The sequence below is a fragment of the Artemia franciscana genome, chromosome 7 (genome assembly GCF_032884065.1).
Source record: "Artemia franciscana chromosome 7, ASM3288406v1, whole genome shotgun sequence".
Lineage (NCBI taxonomy): Eukaryota > Metazoa > Arthropoda > Branchiopoda > Anostraca > Artemiidae > Artemia > Artemia franciscana.
Window position 1 is genome coordinate 10758972 of NC_088869.1, and position 17625 is coordinate 10776596.

At 36.2% G+C, this 17625-nt stretch overlaps 1 protein-coding gene across 2 annotated transcripts in view; it reads right to left on the reverse strand.

Annotated features, from left to right (window-relative positions):
* LOC136028833 (kinesin-related protein 4-like) overlaps window positions 1-17625 on the reverse strand; it is a 156470-nt gene that overhangs the window by 55950 nt on the left and 82895 nt on the right. For both annotated transcript variants that reach the window (XM_065706765.1, XM_065706764.1), the window contains 2 exons: window positions 14487-14612; window positions 11557-11671 (listed from right to left, as the gene is read on the reverse strand). In XM_065706765.1, the coding sequence (XP_065562837.1) occupies window positions 11557-11671; window positions 14487-14612 (241 nt within the window). The remainder of the gene's footprint in view (window positions 1-11556; window positions 11672-14486; window positions 14613-17625) is intronic.

Below are 17625 nucleotides of genomic sequence, written 5' to 3' on the forward strand. Positions count from 1 at the left end.
ATTAGCTGTTAGAAAAGCTTTATAGGAAGAAATTCTCAAATGAAAATCTGACCTGCCATTCAAGGTCTCTTAGTCTTTTCATTTAGTTTTTATTTCAGTTAGTTTTAGTTTTTCATTTAATTATTTAGTCTTTCGTTTTATTATGGTTTTATTGTAGTTAGTTTTAGTCTTTTATTTAATTATTTAGTCTTGCATTTCATTTTAGTTTCTTAACTTTTTGTTTTGTTTATTTAGTCTTTTATTTAGTTTTTTGGTTTATTTGGTCTTCTATTTCAGTTTTTTAGTCTTTCATTTTATTCTAGTTTTTTTTTTATTTAATTTTTATTGTACTTAGTTTAGTCTTCTATTTCAGTTTTTTAGCCTTTCATTTTAATCTTTTTTTTTTTAGTCTTTTATTTAGTTATTTAGTTTTTAATTTTATTCTAGTTTCTTATTTTGTATTTTTTTTTTGTTTATTTAGTCTTTTATTTAATTATTTCATTTTATTATAGTTTTTTGTACATTTAGTCTTTTGCTTAGTAATTTAGTCTTTCCTTTTCTTCAAGTTTTTATTTAGTTCTTATTTTACTTAGTCTTAGTCTTTAATTTTTGTTATGTAGTTTTTAATTTTATTATAGTTTTAGTTCTTTTATTTATTTAGTCTTTTATTGAGTTATTTAGTCTTTCATTTTATTCTAGTTTTTATCTTACCTAGTTTTAGTCTTCAATTTTTGTTATGTAGTTTTTCATTTTATTATAGTTTTAGTTTATTTATTTATTTAGTCTTTTGTTTAGTTATTTAGTCTTTCATTTTATTCTAGTTTTTTGTTTAGTTTTATTCTACTTAGTTTTAGTCTTGTATTCTAGTTATTTAGTTTTTCATTTTATTCTAGTTTTTTCTTTTATTTACGTTCATTTGGTTTATTTAGTCACTTTATAACCGCTCAAGTGAGGTGATTCTTCACTATGTTCTTTTGAGCTTCGTTTCTTAGTTTGCACTAAGGACGGCTGAGTGGAGGTTTCGGCCGAAATATTTGCATTTTCGGCCTTTTTTTTACTAACTCGTTTTCCTCCGACTTCTTTTTTTGTCATGCACGGGCAATGTAGTCTTGAAAATTATGTTGGATTTGCTATTGTTCTTTATTTTTCTCTCGCTTACATTTTTTTTCTCAATACAAGTTCTGGTCAACAATATTCAGGCAAAAGTGCCAAATATTTACCTAAATTACCAAATTACCATAAAATATCATAAGACTTTCAAAACGTAGGTATCAATGCTTAACCACCCTCAACTTAAAGAGAAATGGTGGGTACTAATACTATTAAAAAGGCACTGCACTGTGGGGGTTCTGGCCTCTCTTGCACCCAAATCAAATGCCCACGGCAGAAGTCCCTCCCCTGCATCCCAAAAACTATCAGGCCAAATTTTCACAAAATTTTTATTCATTAACGAAATTTTCATTTGTCTACAATTTATAATGAAAAGAGAAATCACCAATGCTACAGCACAAAAAAAAAAAAAAAAAAAAAAGAGACAGAAGGAGAAAAGGAAGACTGTTTTCCTAAATTAGTGATTAATATAGACCAGCACTTGAACGAGGCCTTAACCCTACTCATCCATACAATCACATAGGTCAAACAGCATAGCCACACACAATCAACCATAAAGAATAATCCATGGACAGGCAGTCATGTCGTCAATAAGTATAAGTCGTCATTTACCAAACAATAGAAAAAATAATTCAGAGGCAACACCCAACATAAGGGCTCATCAGGAGAATACACTGGCCTATATAGGGTTTCGCCACTCTAAATTCTCTACCCAGCACAGTGTTGTGGCTACCACAGAATATCCATGGCATCCCCGCGTCAGGTATCACCCCCAAAATACATGCCTATGAAAAAAAAACAGCAAATGTAAAACAACCAAGTAAAACCAAAAACAAGCTTATCCTGTTAATATATCCCTCCCTTTAGCAACAATAGGTAAACTAAATATTATAAATTTTACCAAATCACAAATATTAACACAATGCAAAAAACCTGAATGAACTAAACAATTACAGAATATATATATATATATATATATATATATATATATATATATATATATATATATATATATATATATATATATATATATATATATATATATCAAATCTGACTTTCCTTACTATAGCCTCTTCAAAATTACTAATTGTCTCGTTAGGAATGGTGATGAAGATATTGAAAAAAAAATGAGAATTTTGGATTGAATTTGCTTATCTTTACTGCCAACTGCGCCCTCTATTTTAATAAAATTTGAAAAATTACAAAAAGGTTATAACCGTTAAATCTTTGGGGAAGAAAAGACGAAAGGCAAATTATTGAATGTGAATTTTAAAGACTTTAAAGTTATCCAATTCAATCGTCACAAAGTTGAAAAGGAGGGACTAGAGTTTTAGTGTGGAAGGAGATTAAATATTGTTAATTTGGAAATACTTAAATAATATATTTTTCAAGAAGAGGAAAGTGACCAATAATGGAGCCATCAGGGGCTCCAGTCAAAATCCCCTATGGCTACCAAAATATGCAAGGACTAACAACAGTGCCTGTAATTAACCAGTACGGGCAAATGTTTATACCAATCCAACCTTCTAATAGCCCTAATAACATGTGCTTGCCTAATGTATCATCTTATGTACCAATGGTACCCACGCAAAATCGATACAGCCCACTACTTGATCAGGAGTACCCACCCTTACCAAGAAGCAGAGAAGCATATAGTGAACAGGAAATAGACATGTTTGATTGTGTTAACCCTTATGTTGTAGAAGGTGTGAACACTGAAATAGACAATAAATAAGCTACAAAAAGAAGAGCTACAGATACTGAGTGTCAACAACCTCAATCGAAAAAGTATAGTGTAGTGAATAAGGATGGACTCTCATCCCAGGTTCCAAAAGATGGAAAGAAAGGGATAAATATGGAGCCAAACCAGAGACAGTGGGTGTCAACCAAATTAAATATTAATAAAGAATTTGATATACCAGAAGAAGAACTTTTCAAGATTGGAATGGTCATTGAAGTAAAGGAGGAAGAGGAATCAAAAAGATTTCAGACTTTCAAAGTGCATGAAAGAAATATTAAAAGAAAACAAGTTTGAGTTTGAAGTTTTTGCCCAAAGAAGGAAAATGGTTATTTTTGTAAAAAATGAGGTGGCAGCTGAGAAAATTTTGAAGCAAAGTCAAATGTGTGGTTTGGCAATAGAAGCCAAAAGAAGAGGTGAGACAGTAAGAGGGATAATCAAGGGAATACCCCTTGATGTTTCAGAGGATGATGTTTTAGATAGTTTAGATAGCCCAATTACAATAATTGGGGCCAAAAGGCAAAAAAGATTTAACAGAGAGACTAGAAAAATGGAAGACAGTCTAGCAATATTGATAACATTTGAAAATAATTTCCTTCCTCCAGTGGTCTGGATGGGGGGGAGGAGGCAGATTGTGCATGAATATAAGAGACAATTGCTACAATGTCATAAGTGCCAAAGATATGGACATGTAAAGAAATATTGCCCAGCAAAAGAAGAAATTTGCCTACGATGTGCTGGAAAGCATGCATCTGGACTGTGTCAAATGAAGAACAACAATCTACAAAATAAAACATCACTATACAAATGCATCAATTGTAATGGTAACCATCCATCAACTTCAATGGCAAAGGAATACTGAGATTCTAAAAGTTGCAGAAAGACATCGAATGAGTTTTAGAAGAGCAGAAATAGTTTATAGGTCATATGCTGAAGTGACTAACAAACAAGCACATAAAGAACAAGCAAAAATCAACGTGCCTTTTAGGGATAATGAAAATAGTCAGATGCAGTAAAGAATAGTGAGTAATACTATAAATAAGATTGTGACTGGTCTAGTGTTGTCACCAGAAATTTTAAGCATAGAGAACCTGCCTATCAGAGAAAAAGTCGATAAACTCTGTAGTTTTATTGAAAGTTTGGGAATCATGCAAATGAATAGCAGCCATATTTTGAATCAGTGCATAAATAAATGACTGTTAAATCAAACATAACAATTATGTCTTGGAATGCAAGATCATTGGTTAAAGACTATTGCATTAAGAATAATATAGACGTTTTTTGCATTCAAGAGACTTATCTGAAACCATATATAAATCCATCATTCAGAGATTATAAAATAGTGAGATTAGATAGATGGAATAAAGAGAGAGGTGGAGTGATTATTGGAATTAATAAGGAAATCAATTATACCCCAATTTATTTGTCAATGCAGGAGGATTACCAAATGGAAGTTGTTGGATGTAAACTATATCTTAAAAATAGAGTAAAGCTGAATATATTCAATATTTATATACCAGACGGTAACCTACTCTTAAGTGATCGTGGTCTAGAAAAAATTATAGATACAGTGCCTGGAGGGGAGAAAGTATTGATTATAGGAGATTTAAATGCACACAACGGTCTTTGGTGTGGATGTGGAAATGATAATAGAAATGGAAAAACAACCTATGAATTTTTAATGAAAAACTCAGATATCTGCCTGCTTACCCCAAAGGATTTACCAACTAGAATTAATAGCAGAACAGGAAGATTAGTGACCATAGGGTCAGCCTCATTAGCATCAAAAGTATCAATAACAAGTGATAAGGAATCTAACCTGTATAGTGATCATTTTCCCATTTTGGTAGAGATTTCTCAAGATAATAGTATATACGCAAATTATGAAGAATCTAGTAAAGTTAATTTAAAGAAGATCAATTGGGAAGCTTTTAAGAATAAATTACAAGAGACAGACGTTCAGTCACGAGTGAACTGTTGTGAAGATGTCAGTTCGTATCGGTAAAGCTCCCCTTGGAAGAAAACCGAAACTACTGCTGGTCAAACTAAAACGCAACAGCCCAAATAGCCTTAAAAAGCGCCAACAAATAGTGAAGGGAGCTCCAGTACTCAGGACATCCAGCGATGATGAAATACAAAAAAACATATACATTAACCCTGATTTGACACGCACGCAGATTCAGAAACGAGCGGAATTCAGGAGAAACAAAGATGAAAGAGCAGCACAGTCTTCTGGTGGGAGCCATTGCTCCCAAACTGCGTAATGCGAATGTGAGACAATAGCCGAACAGCCAAAAGAGATAAACTTACTAGTTTTTAACGCACACAGTATGGTTGGAAAGTTCGGCGAGCTTCAAGCATTCCTCTACGAAAACTCTCGATACGATGTAATATGCATTTCTGAAACTTGGTTTCATGAAAAAATACTATCGACTAGATTTGGAATACCAGAATATGAAGTTTTTAGGAAGGATAACACGGCAAAACCACAGGGAAGTGGAGTGGCGATACTTTCAAGGGAAAACTTACACATATACGAGCACAGTAGTTTCTCTAATAAGACAATAGACGCCATAACTTGTGTTATGCCAACTTCTAACGATGGTTCTCGCCTGGCAATTCTAGCCGTGTACCGGTCAACAGCAACTTATAAGAAGCCGAGAGAGGGACTGACAGCAGATCGTGAATTTTCTGCCTACCTGGAGAAGATCTGTAACAAATTTAAATCCGTAGTGATATGCGGAGACCTAAACATACCTGAAATGGATTGGAAAAATCATTCCTTCAGGATGAGAAGCCAGAACTCAAAAGATCAACTAATACACTATCTTGACCTCACTAGCGAGTTGAACCTAGCGCAGAGTGTCCTCGAGCCTACGCGTCAAACCAATACTTTGGAAGTTGTATTCAACACGCCCATGGTAGACCTACTCGTTACAAAAACAGTCGTTAACCCCGTTACAAGCGACCACGAACATGCTGTCCACTGCCAAGTCCGTGCTGAACAACTCAAAATTCGTACACAGGATGATGGACCCACTTTTAAATTAAACTTCCATAAAACAGACATAACAAAACTCAAAATAATACTAGAGCATACCGATTGGGACAACCTTGTGTATAACCTACCAATCGCCAAAGCCTGGGAAGTTTTCTATGGCATACTTCACCGAGCCGTTACTCAAACCAAACCATTCAGGAACAAAAAACACATTGGAAAAGGGATATTCCTTCCCAAGCACATAAGAAAGCTCATCAGGGACCGGAGGAAGTCATATAGGGATTACAAAGCCTCTGGAAGCATAAGTAGACTCGCCAAGCTTCAGAAACTCAGCTCAAAATGTAGAAAAGCTATCAGAAACTACAACAAAGATTGCGAACGAGAAGAATTCCAGAAAATAAGAACAAAAAGCGATTTCTACAACCTGTGCAAACGCAAGCTAGGTCAGCAACAGAAACTACCAACACTAATAGATCGAGGTGATGTGGTCCATAGCACTAGCCTAGATAAGGCGAATGCTCTTGTAAAATTCTTCGCCAGTACGTTCACTGTTGATGATGGCTATTTACCTCAACTCCAAGACTCACACCCAGGAAGCGAGCTCCACAGCATTGGCTTCACGCCAGGAAGTGTTCTAAGAGCAATGAAGGGCATGAAAGCGTCAAAAGCACTCAATCCTGATGGCATCCCGTCCTTCATCTTGAAAGAAGTGAGAGACGAGCTATGTGAACCTCTGGCAATACTTTTCCAAATCTCATTCGAGCAATGCAAGTTTCCTACTTCCTGGAAGCTATCCCATGTAACACCTATTTTCAAAGGAAAAGGGAAACGGAGTGACCCGGAGAATTATCGCCCGATCAGCCTTACTTCACCTTTCCTGAAAATCATGGAAAGGGTCATAGTGGAAAAGTTAAACTCGCACCTCGAATTGAACAACCTCATCTCAGATCATCAGCATGGCTTCCGTAAAAATCGTTCTACTGTTTCCCAACTAGTAGTGATACACGACTACATCCAGTCTACCCTTGACCGTGGGATTCCAATAGATATTATCCTAATCGATCTACTTAAGGCCTTCGACCGAATATCCTTGCGAAAACTCATCCACTGCCTTGAAGTCTATGGAATCCAGGGACAGCTAAAAAATTGGCTCTCAGCGTACTTGAATGATAGAAAAATAGCAGTCAAGGTTGCAGACACACTATCCACATGGACAGATGCAACCAGTGGCGTCCCACAAGGTAGTGTTCTCGGCCCAGTCTTGTTCGTCATGTACATAGACATTTGCATAAATGCCATTTCCCAAACCGACTTCGGCCTGTTTGCAGACGATACGAAGCTCCTGGGAGAAGCTAGTGCATCATCACGAATCCAAAGCGACTTGGACGCCCTGACAGAGAAGCTCGAAGAATGGCAACTTTCTCCAAATTTAGCAAAATGCTCTGTCGTCCATCTTGGCCGCCAAAATCCGATGTACACATACAAAATGAAAGGTATCGACCTGACAAAATCTACCTGTGAAAAGGACCTAGGTGTAATTCTGAGCTTGGACCTCAAACCAGAAAAGCATATCGGCCTGGTTGTGCGTAAAGCGTCGAATACTCTCTGGCTACTCAGTCATTCCCTACGATACCTTGACAATCACTCAAAGATCTTAGCATACACAAGCTACGTCTGGCCACAGCTTGAATACGCCACTGTCATCTGGTCACCATATCTCAAAAAGGATATTGACAGAATAGAACAAGTCCAGAAACACTTTGTAAAAGAACTTCAAGGATTCAGAAACCTTCCGTATGACGAAGCTCTAAGAAGGCTCACTCTCCATAAACTTGAGACAAGAAGAACGATCTTAGACTTAAAAACCCTCTTCAAGATAGTTCATGAGAATTTTGGGAACGTAAAAGACAAGCTTGTTCAAATAACTCCCCAAAGCAACACAAGATCGCACAGTCTGCAATTGGAGCCCGTGAAGATGAAGATTGCAAGATCTAATTCTTACCAACATTCGTTCATACCCCGGGTCATCAGGATCTGGAACAAACCAGTTGGAACAGTTCTGGAACAAGTCGAAATACCATTCCCATCGAAAAGATGAAATCACTGAAGCCTTCTCCAATAGCCTAAACATAAACATACCATATCTCGAGACTTTTAACGTAGGACGACTTTAAATGGAAATCATGCCGCAGTCGATCCGCTCTTCGCCCTGCCATAACATTTTTCTTTTAAAAAGGTGTCAGTTGTATAGAAATTATGTATTGAGAGGCGTGAGGAATAAAGTTATTTATTTATAATGGGAAAATAGAGACATTTCAAAATTCACTCCTAGAAATAGCACAAGAACTGGCTCCAAAAAGTGAAAGAGGTCCTAGTCACCGCAAACTGAGTGTTTGGTGGAACAATGAATGTACAATTGCAAAGAAACAGTTATTAGAAGCAAGAAGAAGGTACAGGCAGCTCCCAAACTTTGAAAACTTTCTAATGTGTCAAAGACAATATGCAGCCTTAGGCGCCAAACATTGGAAGCAAAGAAAAATTCGTATCGAGAATTTCTGGAGAAGTTAGATTTTAGACAACCTGCAAGTAGAGTTTTTAAAACGGTGAAAAAACTGATTTCAGGGAATAAAGAAGATAATCGTAACCCACCCTTGATTGTTAATGGAGAGGAGATAGTGGAAGAACAAGAGAAAGCGAATAAAGCATTAGATTTTGTAGAGTCAGTGATTGGAAGACCAGACGATTTTAATGATGAGGAACAACTTACATTTGCTAAGGTAATGAGACTCTCTAAAATAGAAAATGATATAGATTATAATAGACATTTTACAGTAGAGGAGATAAACAAAGTGATTCAAAAGTTACCATTAACAGCACCAGGGTTAGACATGATTTACCCACAGTATATCAAACATTTAAGTGACAAATGGAAAAAAGACATTGTTAGAAATCATTAACAAGGCCTGGGAAGATGGAAAATTTCCGAAAAAATGGAAGGATGGGGTAGTGACTATGATTCCTAAACAAGGCAAAGATAATTCAAAAATTGAAAACTTAAGGATGATTACTCTACTACCTGTCTTAGGAAAAGTCTATGAAAGAATGGTTAAGGAGGGCTTACATGGAAAGTGGAAAAAACTAACACTTTGAAAGATGTTCAATGTGGTTTTAGAAAGAACAGATCTACTACAGAAATGTTACAAATGTTTGTAAATGACGCAGTATATTGTTTGGAAAATAAGAAAATCTGTTTAGTGGTTTTCTTCGATGTGAGTAGTGCTTTTGATAGTATGGTTCATCGACATATATTAGAAGGAGTGATTGCAGCAAATGTTAGAGGACGTTTACTACGATTTTCTTATGATTATCTACAAGAACGAGAAGTGACAGTAAAAGTGGGCAAAGTATACTCGGAAAGAAAGGTACTGAGAAAACGCGGTGTTCCACAAGGCTCCTCATTGGGACCTGATTATTACAACATAAGTGAATATGATATACCACTGGATACAGGAGAAGATAGAGCTGCAATTTTCGCTGATGATAATGGAATGTGGATAGTGTGTGATAGCATTGAGGAGGGGCAAAGGGTGGCCCAGGAGAAAATAAAATTAGTGGAAATGTGGGCCAAGGTAAATTGTGTGCAGTTTTCGGTCCATAAAACAAAAGCAATGATAATCACGTGAAGGAAAAAGTATGCGACTCCTCTCCTTTTTCTAAATGGTGAGCAAATTGAAATCGTAATGAATTCAAACGGCTTGGAATTACAATTGATAGAAATCTGACGTTTAAAAGTCATATAAGACAGTTAAAGAGAGCATGTGTCAAAAGATTAAATATTATGAAAATGTTAAGTGGAGCAAATTTTGGCCCAAAACACGACTTTTTGATGGAATTTTATATAAAATACATAAGAGCAAAATTAGAATACGGAGGAATAATTTATATGGCAGCGTCAAAGTTGTTGTTAGAGGAGCTGGAAACTATTCAATACAACGCTTTAAGGACAGCTTTTGGAGCAAGAAAGACAACTCCAAGGAGCTTTCTGGAATCAGAGAGTGGAATTGAAAAGCTAGGCAGCAGGAGAGACATAGCAACATTAAAGTTTTTGCAGAAGACATGGATAGCTGACCAGTCAAACCCAATTAAATCAAGAATGCTAAAAGAGGGAAGATTGTGGTGTTCATGGAAAAAACATTTCGGTATTGTGAGGGCAAAGGAGATAATGGAAGAGTTTCAAATGGATTGTCAGTTGACATCAATGTTGAGAGTGCCCAATATGTTCATAACCCCTCAGTGGGAATCCATTCCATACCAGTGCAATACTGAATTTGAAAAGCGGGATAATCTAGATTGTGATCAATCATTCAAGATGACAAAAGAGATGCAATATCTTGACACTGTAGATATCTTCACAGATGCATCAAAAGTGGACAATAAAGTGGGGGCTGCTTTTGTAATCCCCTCCAAAAATATAGTTAAATTGATCAAATTAAGTGACATAACTACAGTGTTTCAAGCAGAATTAGTGGCAATAGCCAAAGCAGTGAGATACTTAATAGATTCTGCATCTCCAGGTGAAAATTATAGAATTTGCTCGGATTCAAAGAGTGGTTTGGAGGCAATAAAGAATATTTATGTAGAAAATAAAGTAGCTCCCGAAGTGATTTATTGCCATGAAGAATTACAGAAACTACTGGAAAAAGGAGTAACTATCACATTGGATTGGGTACCTGGACATGCGAACATTAGTGGAAATGAAATGGCCGACACTGCAGCAAAACAAGCATCCATAGAAGACGGGCAACCACTTGCAAGTGTTACGCCCAGGATGGTTAATCAAATTGGAGAAGTGATAAAGAAATTGAAAATAAGGATACTCGAGGACACTCGTGCGTTCTCAACAAATAAATTTATTATACAAAAGAAAGAAAGGCGATTTGAAAAGAAAATGTATGGAGCGCTATGTAAATCTGAAGCCAGGGTGATATTTAGACTAAGGTCAGGTCATGCAGGAACTCAGGCATATAGAGCCCGTTTTTATAATGATGATCCGAGATGTACATTTTGTGGAAATGAGGAAACGGTAGAACATCTTTTATTCGATTGTGAAGGAACAGAAGACAGTAGGAAGGATATTAGAAAATTTATTAGGGAAAACAGAATTCGACAGAATAGTGACATACTAAGCGGAGCAGGCTTGAACAGTGATTGTGCTGATGGACTTAAGTTGATATGCAAGTTTTTAAAGGATATTAATCGGATAAATCTTATATAAACCAAGTGGTATAGTGATCATAGTATAAGAAGCCTCCTGAGTCCTTGCAGGAAGAGAGGAGGAATCATACAGTTCAATTCAATTCACCGTTAAATCTTTTATCTGAAATTTAGCGCCCCAAAGGTTTCTGTACCCAGGGCAGTGCCCCCTCTATCATCTTCCTAAAACCACCTCTGCCATTGCAGCACCAAGTCCCCAGAAACCAACACAGCTACCTATGTTAGCTTCCCCTTCACCCCAATCTCTTCAAGGCTTCCCTCTTTACTCCTTCCTATGGAATTTTTAAGGAATGCAATAGGGACAAAATGAATGCACAATAGGGATAGAGGAAATGAAAAAGCACAAAAAAGAGAAGAAATGGAATAAGTGGATAAGTAGAATAGAATAATGGAGAAAACAGAAATAGAAACTAGAAATGGAATACAATAGATTTAATTCTTTGAAACGGCTTACCAGTTGAAGCTGAAGGTCTTTGATCTTCTTTTCGTATCTCTTCAACATAGCCTTGTCATTAACGACCTCATTGACAACTGGCTTGTTCATGATTGTTTTTGCTCCAGTTGCAAATCTACAATAGAAGCGTTTATTCAGCTAACATCTTCACTCACTTCACTCATTCATTCACTTCGGTCAGTGTCTCAATCTTACTATCCTTAAGTCTTATTATACGGTGGGAAAAAATCCTGAAACATTATGAAAAAAAGCAGCACTTCAAACTTTACAGTGGACTACGAATAGGACTACAAATATACAAACCTTCAAGCCTCTGAATATAATAGCTCTATTCCATGAATCTTCATTTCGGCCTGCTTTTTTGGAAAAAAGGCAAATCTGAGATGTAAATCATATACTACGGTAAAACCTACCAGAAACCAAATAAAATATTTTGCAAAATCATCTTTTTTACAAAAGTTTTGTAAGGCATAATTAGGCTGTTTAACACACCTCCTCATCGTTTTTATTTTATATTTAAAGAAAATTTTTCTTTTCTGCTTCATCTTGAAGGCTGCCCTCAATTTCAGGTTAGATTTATCGACAAGTCTATCGTATTTATAGACAAGAACTTATTAGCTCAATTCACGGAAGATACGACATAAACATGAGTATACAAACAAATAAAACTCAAGATGGTGAGATATTGAATAAACTGAAAACATAATGAAGGGACAAAGATTAATAAACTAATAATATTTCAATTATGTTATTAATTATAGATTATAATCTTTAATTATTTGTTATTAGCTTCAGTCTAAAGTGTATGATTTAGACCACAAAATGTTTATAATACCAAATAGGTCAACATTGAAGTCTGTTTGCATTTACTACAAATTACTTATATTTTAGAGCTAATCGGTATTTTGAAACAAAAATAATAATAATTATTATTTAACTATCATTAATGATACTTGGGTTATAGTACATGCTATACATGTGGTCTGTAGCAGACACTACAACAACTGTAAAGTGTAGTGAACTAAAAGTTGTTAATTAGTTAAAAGTGTTGGAGAGAAAATTGTATCATCTTGCGGATATTAGAGGCTCTAGTCGTAAGGGACACATTAGTCTCCTTCTTATCCCTTCTCAGTAGTTCCCCCATCTCTTTTCTTTCTTTGGCTTATTATAAGAGTTTTACAAAATATTAAAAAGGATAGTATATGAGAGAAAAATGTTAGTCGATTTGGATGCTGAATGACTCTAATGAGGTAATGAAGGATCGAGCCTGATTGATGCAAAAGATGTTTCCGAATCCCTGGGTCTAAAATTAAAATTTTTTAAAATATTCTTCAAATCGTTCATCCTTAAAGGAATAGCTGCCTCGCAACCATTACTATTTTAACTTATACTTTTAATACAACTAAATTATAATTCGAATCATTTACAGTGATTGAATACGAAAAAAGAAATTTACCTCAAAAAAAAAAAAAAAAACCTTTTAGGTTATGTTTCTTTGTTTAACCTGACTCGCAGCTAGCTCTTGGATGTTTTTTTTATTAGCTTTTAAGCCTAAAATTCAGAAACACCAAATAATTGATGGCCTAATGCTACAATTAGTTTAATGTGTTTAACCATTATTTAATTAGCTTAATCATTAGTTAATGTGGATACAAAATGTTATTACTACCGATAGTGTACGAAAAACACCAAAAGGATATACAAAACACAGCCGACACGTGACTTGAAATCATACCAAAAACTGTATCGGAACCAAAACGTCGATGTGAAATCGAGATTATTATTAGGTTCAAGAAAAAATTTTGGCATTGTTCTATTAATGCTAAAAACATATTTTAACCTAAGAAATCATGGTAATGAACGCGGCCTATTTTGTCGGTGAACATACATTCGTTTCTTTTTTTCTTCTAATTAATTTAGTGTATTTCTGCGAAACCAGATCATAGGCTTGTTGAGTCTTAGTTCAGCACCAAGGTATCGTAAGTTCAAGTTTATTACCCTTAGTTCCCGCATGCTGCGATTCGTGTAAAAACAAAATTCGAGCTACGCCTTAAATACATAGAAAAATAGCACAAAAAGACTAAAAATCGCAGGCATAATGCATAGAAATCGCAAATACCCTTACCTTTCCTTGTTTAATTTGACTCTAAACACATTTGCAGCTGTTATACTTTCATTAATACAACGAAATAATCAACAAACCAATGGAATTGGTTAGAGATCTAACAGAAATAATCTGTTTTTAATAATTCGCACATTTATTTTAGTTTTTCGCAAGACTTGTCATAGGTGATGGAAAACTACAACGCATGCGGATCTGGGTTACTCCCGCAAAATGCTGGTAAAAAATCTTTCGTAATCCGCAGAATCGCTGCGTTCTCCCCAAAAAGCAGAGTGGGAAAACAAGGGTCCCAGGTAATACTGTATCTCAAATATCTATTTGATTGTTTTTCATTTGAACACTCATGTCCAAGTTCTTGCATTTATTCGAATTTAAGTTCTACTGTAAGTAAGTAAGACGGCACTAGATCCTTAAGGTCCAAACCGGCGTTGTTGATCTCTGTTTCATGGCCCTTCAGCCAGGAAGTGCAATGGGGAGTTGGGGGCCAACCATCCTGTGCTTTCGTACACCCTTCCTGCTTACCTTCCCCAGATTTCTCCAGGTACCCAATTAGAGCTGGGTCAACTTTCGCTGGGCTTACAGAGTCGCGCCACTGACCCCCGTCCCAAACTAAATAACTGGTCACAACTAGGACTGAACCCGTGCCCCTTGGACACAGAATTCCCGAACCAGCACGCCAACCACTCAGCCACCGTATGATTACTACTGTATGATTTCAAAAATGAACATCCGATATTTTCGTTTTCGACTGGCGATAATTCAATAAACCATGATACAGCACACCTCTGGAAACTTTTTTTTCGCTTACCTTAAAGTAGAAAGAGTTTCATCAACCGATGCGGGTGATATGGCACATATGATGGCTGTTCTTGCGTTGCCACCCAGCGAATTGCGTAGGATATGTGTGAGTTTGTTGTCTCTGAAATTTACGTGCCTGCAAATGAAATCACCAAATTGGTAAAAGGAAAATATCATGGGTAAGGAAAGATTAATAATTAAAGAAAAAGTAAGATCTCAGATAACATTGCCCAAATATACAAAAAAGCAAGGAGAAAACAAACCATTAACCAAACTTTAACCAAACTTGGTTAAAAAGAAAACCATTAACCAAGTCCTTTTTACAATTAAATTGGTCTTTATTTAAATTGCATAGAAAGGTTGTTCTCTTTTAAGTTTAATTATGTTTCTTCGTGGTTTAGTTTTACTTATTCTTAACACATACAGATTGCATCTTTATATAATGAAAACATTATTTTGCTTCATTGTTTAGAATTTAAGGTTGTCTCTCCAATTGAAAGATATGAACATTACTTATCTCAATAAATGTTAGTATATAATATGCATTTATCTCTATAAGTATTAATATATAATATATATTTATCTCCATAAATATTACTATATAATATACATTTATCTCTATAAATATTAACATCTCATATAAGTGTTATAATGTATAGCATTATAAAGATTACATTATAACGATTAGAATATTATTATTATTGATATAATAATTAATAAAATATAATAATTTATATAATATAATATTATTATTATTAATATAATAATTATGTTATTAACATTATAAAGATTAGAATATTGGAAGCTACAGTGATGACAGTGGTCAAATATGGCTCTGAAGCATGGGCACTCCGAAAGGCAGATGAAAATTTACTAGATGTTTTCCAGAGAAATTGCCTAAGGATTGTTCTGGGTACCCGGCTGACTGACCGTATTTCAAACAGTAGGTTGTACGAAAAGTGTGGTTCAATCCCGCTTTCTGGGGCTATAATGACAAAAAGGTTGAGATGGCTAGACCACGTTCTACGGATGAAGGATGACATATTACCGAAGATTGTCCTTTTTGGCCAACCGTCTGGTGCTACACGGAAAGCAGGTCGTCCTTGTCTGGGTTGGGAGGATGTCATAAATAGAGATTTAAAGGAAATGGGAAATTCTTGGGAGGGTGTAAAGAGGGAGGCTTTAAAAAGATTAGGTTGGAGGAGGAGCGTGCGTAGCTGTGTTGGCCTCAGGCGGCTTGGTGCTGCAGTGAGTTATTAGTAGTAGTAGTAGTAGTTATAATGTATAAAATACGATATACTTTTTATATCTCATTAAAATTATATTAGATGTAAGTAAGTAAGTGCTTTTATTACCCGAAAATTCACTAGATTTACATCGGAGTACGACAAAACTACTGACACATGACAGCAAGCCACGGGTTCGTCCTTCCCTTAGCCTTTTCCAGGAAATTCTCTACGACCCGGTTAATGCAAACTGTTGGATCGGACACTCCGTATTTACACATGATATACGAGTTCTTCGTCCACGGAGGAAGTCTCAGAAGGAACTTCGCGAATCGAAAAAACAGAACCTTAAAAAACAGAAATTTAAAAAAACAGAAGGATCTGCGCATGCGCCGACGAGTCAAACGCCCGGCTTACATCAAAAGAGCCAATAACTAATGGGTCACCCGTTGCCTCAGAATCAGACAAAATAGTAGCAAGGGCGAACAGAGCATCAGCGCAACCAAGACCTACCGTAAAGCCAAACTGGTAGTTTGGCATTTGGCAACAGTTTCTAACATTCGGCAATATAAGCATTTCAAAAAGCTTACATAAAACTGGCGACACAGTAATTGGGCGATAGGAGGAGCATATATTAGCTGGCTTCCCTTTTTTCAGGATGGGCGTAAGTTGTCCTCTACAGAAAACATCGGGCACAATACCGACTACGAATTTGATCTGGTACAATAATGTTAACATTTCATATAAAAGACGAGTACCATTCACAAGGTGAAGTGCACACAAACCGTCAACTCCGCGCGATTTTTTCTTTTTCAATTTAAAGACATTTGCAGTTACATCTGAAACAGTTACGGTAAAGTCCGGAAAACTCAAATTTGATAACACAGATTCAAGTTGCTAGATATATGGCCTTGCTACACTGGGATCTAGGGCACTAAATTCGCTCGTATAGTAGGCTTGCCAGTCGTTTGGGTCACAAGGCATGGACTTAGGCGTTTCTTGGCGGTATTTCATGCGATCTTTCCATAGACGACTTGGATCGTTGATTATTCTCTCTGTATATTCATGTTTCACATTTGTACGATGCTGCTTGAGGGCTTTCTCAAATTTACGTTTTGGGTGTTTACGGAGACAATTCAACACGCCGGATTTTGGACGACCGCCTTCCCTCCATACCGAGAACCAAAACTCAGCATCTTGACACGCTTTCACAAGCTCCCGATTCTTTGAGAACCCAGGGATTTCAGCATGTTTACGAATTTTCCTAGCGGGAACAGCAGTCTTTTCTGCGGTTAGTAGTGCATGGGTGATTTCAGCACAAAAGTTATTGACCTGTATTTTAGTTTCTTGGATATTCCTTTGCACGTTGGCTAGTAGGAGATTATATGGTACATTGATCTTCTGCAGCGTCTTGTCGAGCACTGTCTGATAAAGAGGAAAGTCGGCCTTTAACCAATCCTTTATTTCGTACCACTGTCAAGAACTTTTATTCTTAGGAATACACACATTAACACATGCTTCAATGGAAATATGGTCGGTGGAGTGACTTCCCATTAGCACGCTAACTGTGCCACTCACGTTTAATGTGCATGCGACATGGTCTATATTTGAAACTGAACCACTAGTGTGTACGAAAGTAAAATCATTGTCTTTTGGAAGCACACGATACCGATTTTCCAATATGCTTAGGATCAACTGGGACCGAGGAGACGAGTCGTCGGCTAGATCACAGTTGTAGTCTCCGATTGTAACGCATTCCAGTTTGGACAACATAATGGTCTTGAGGCACTTCGCAAGAGCACGCACTGCCTTTGAAAATCGGTTATCTGATTCTTCGTCGCTGTAGTTTGTGGGGAGGTAGACATTGACGATCACAAGATTCCCAGCTCTTAAAACCATAAAGTTTTCAGCTGTATGAAGACT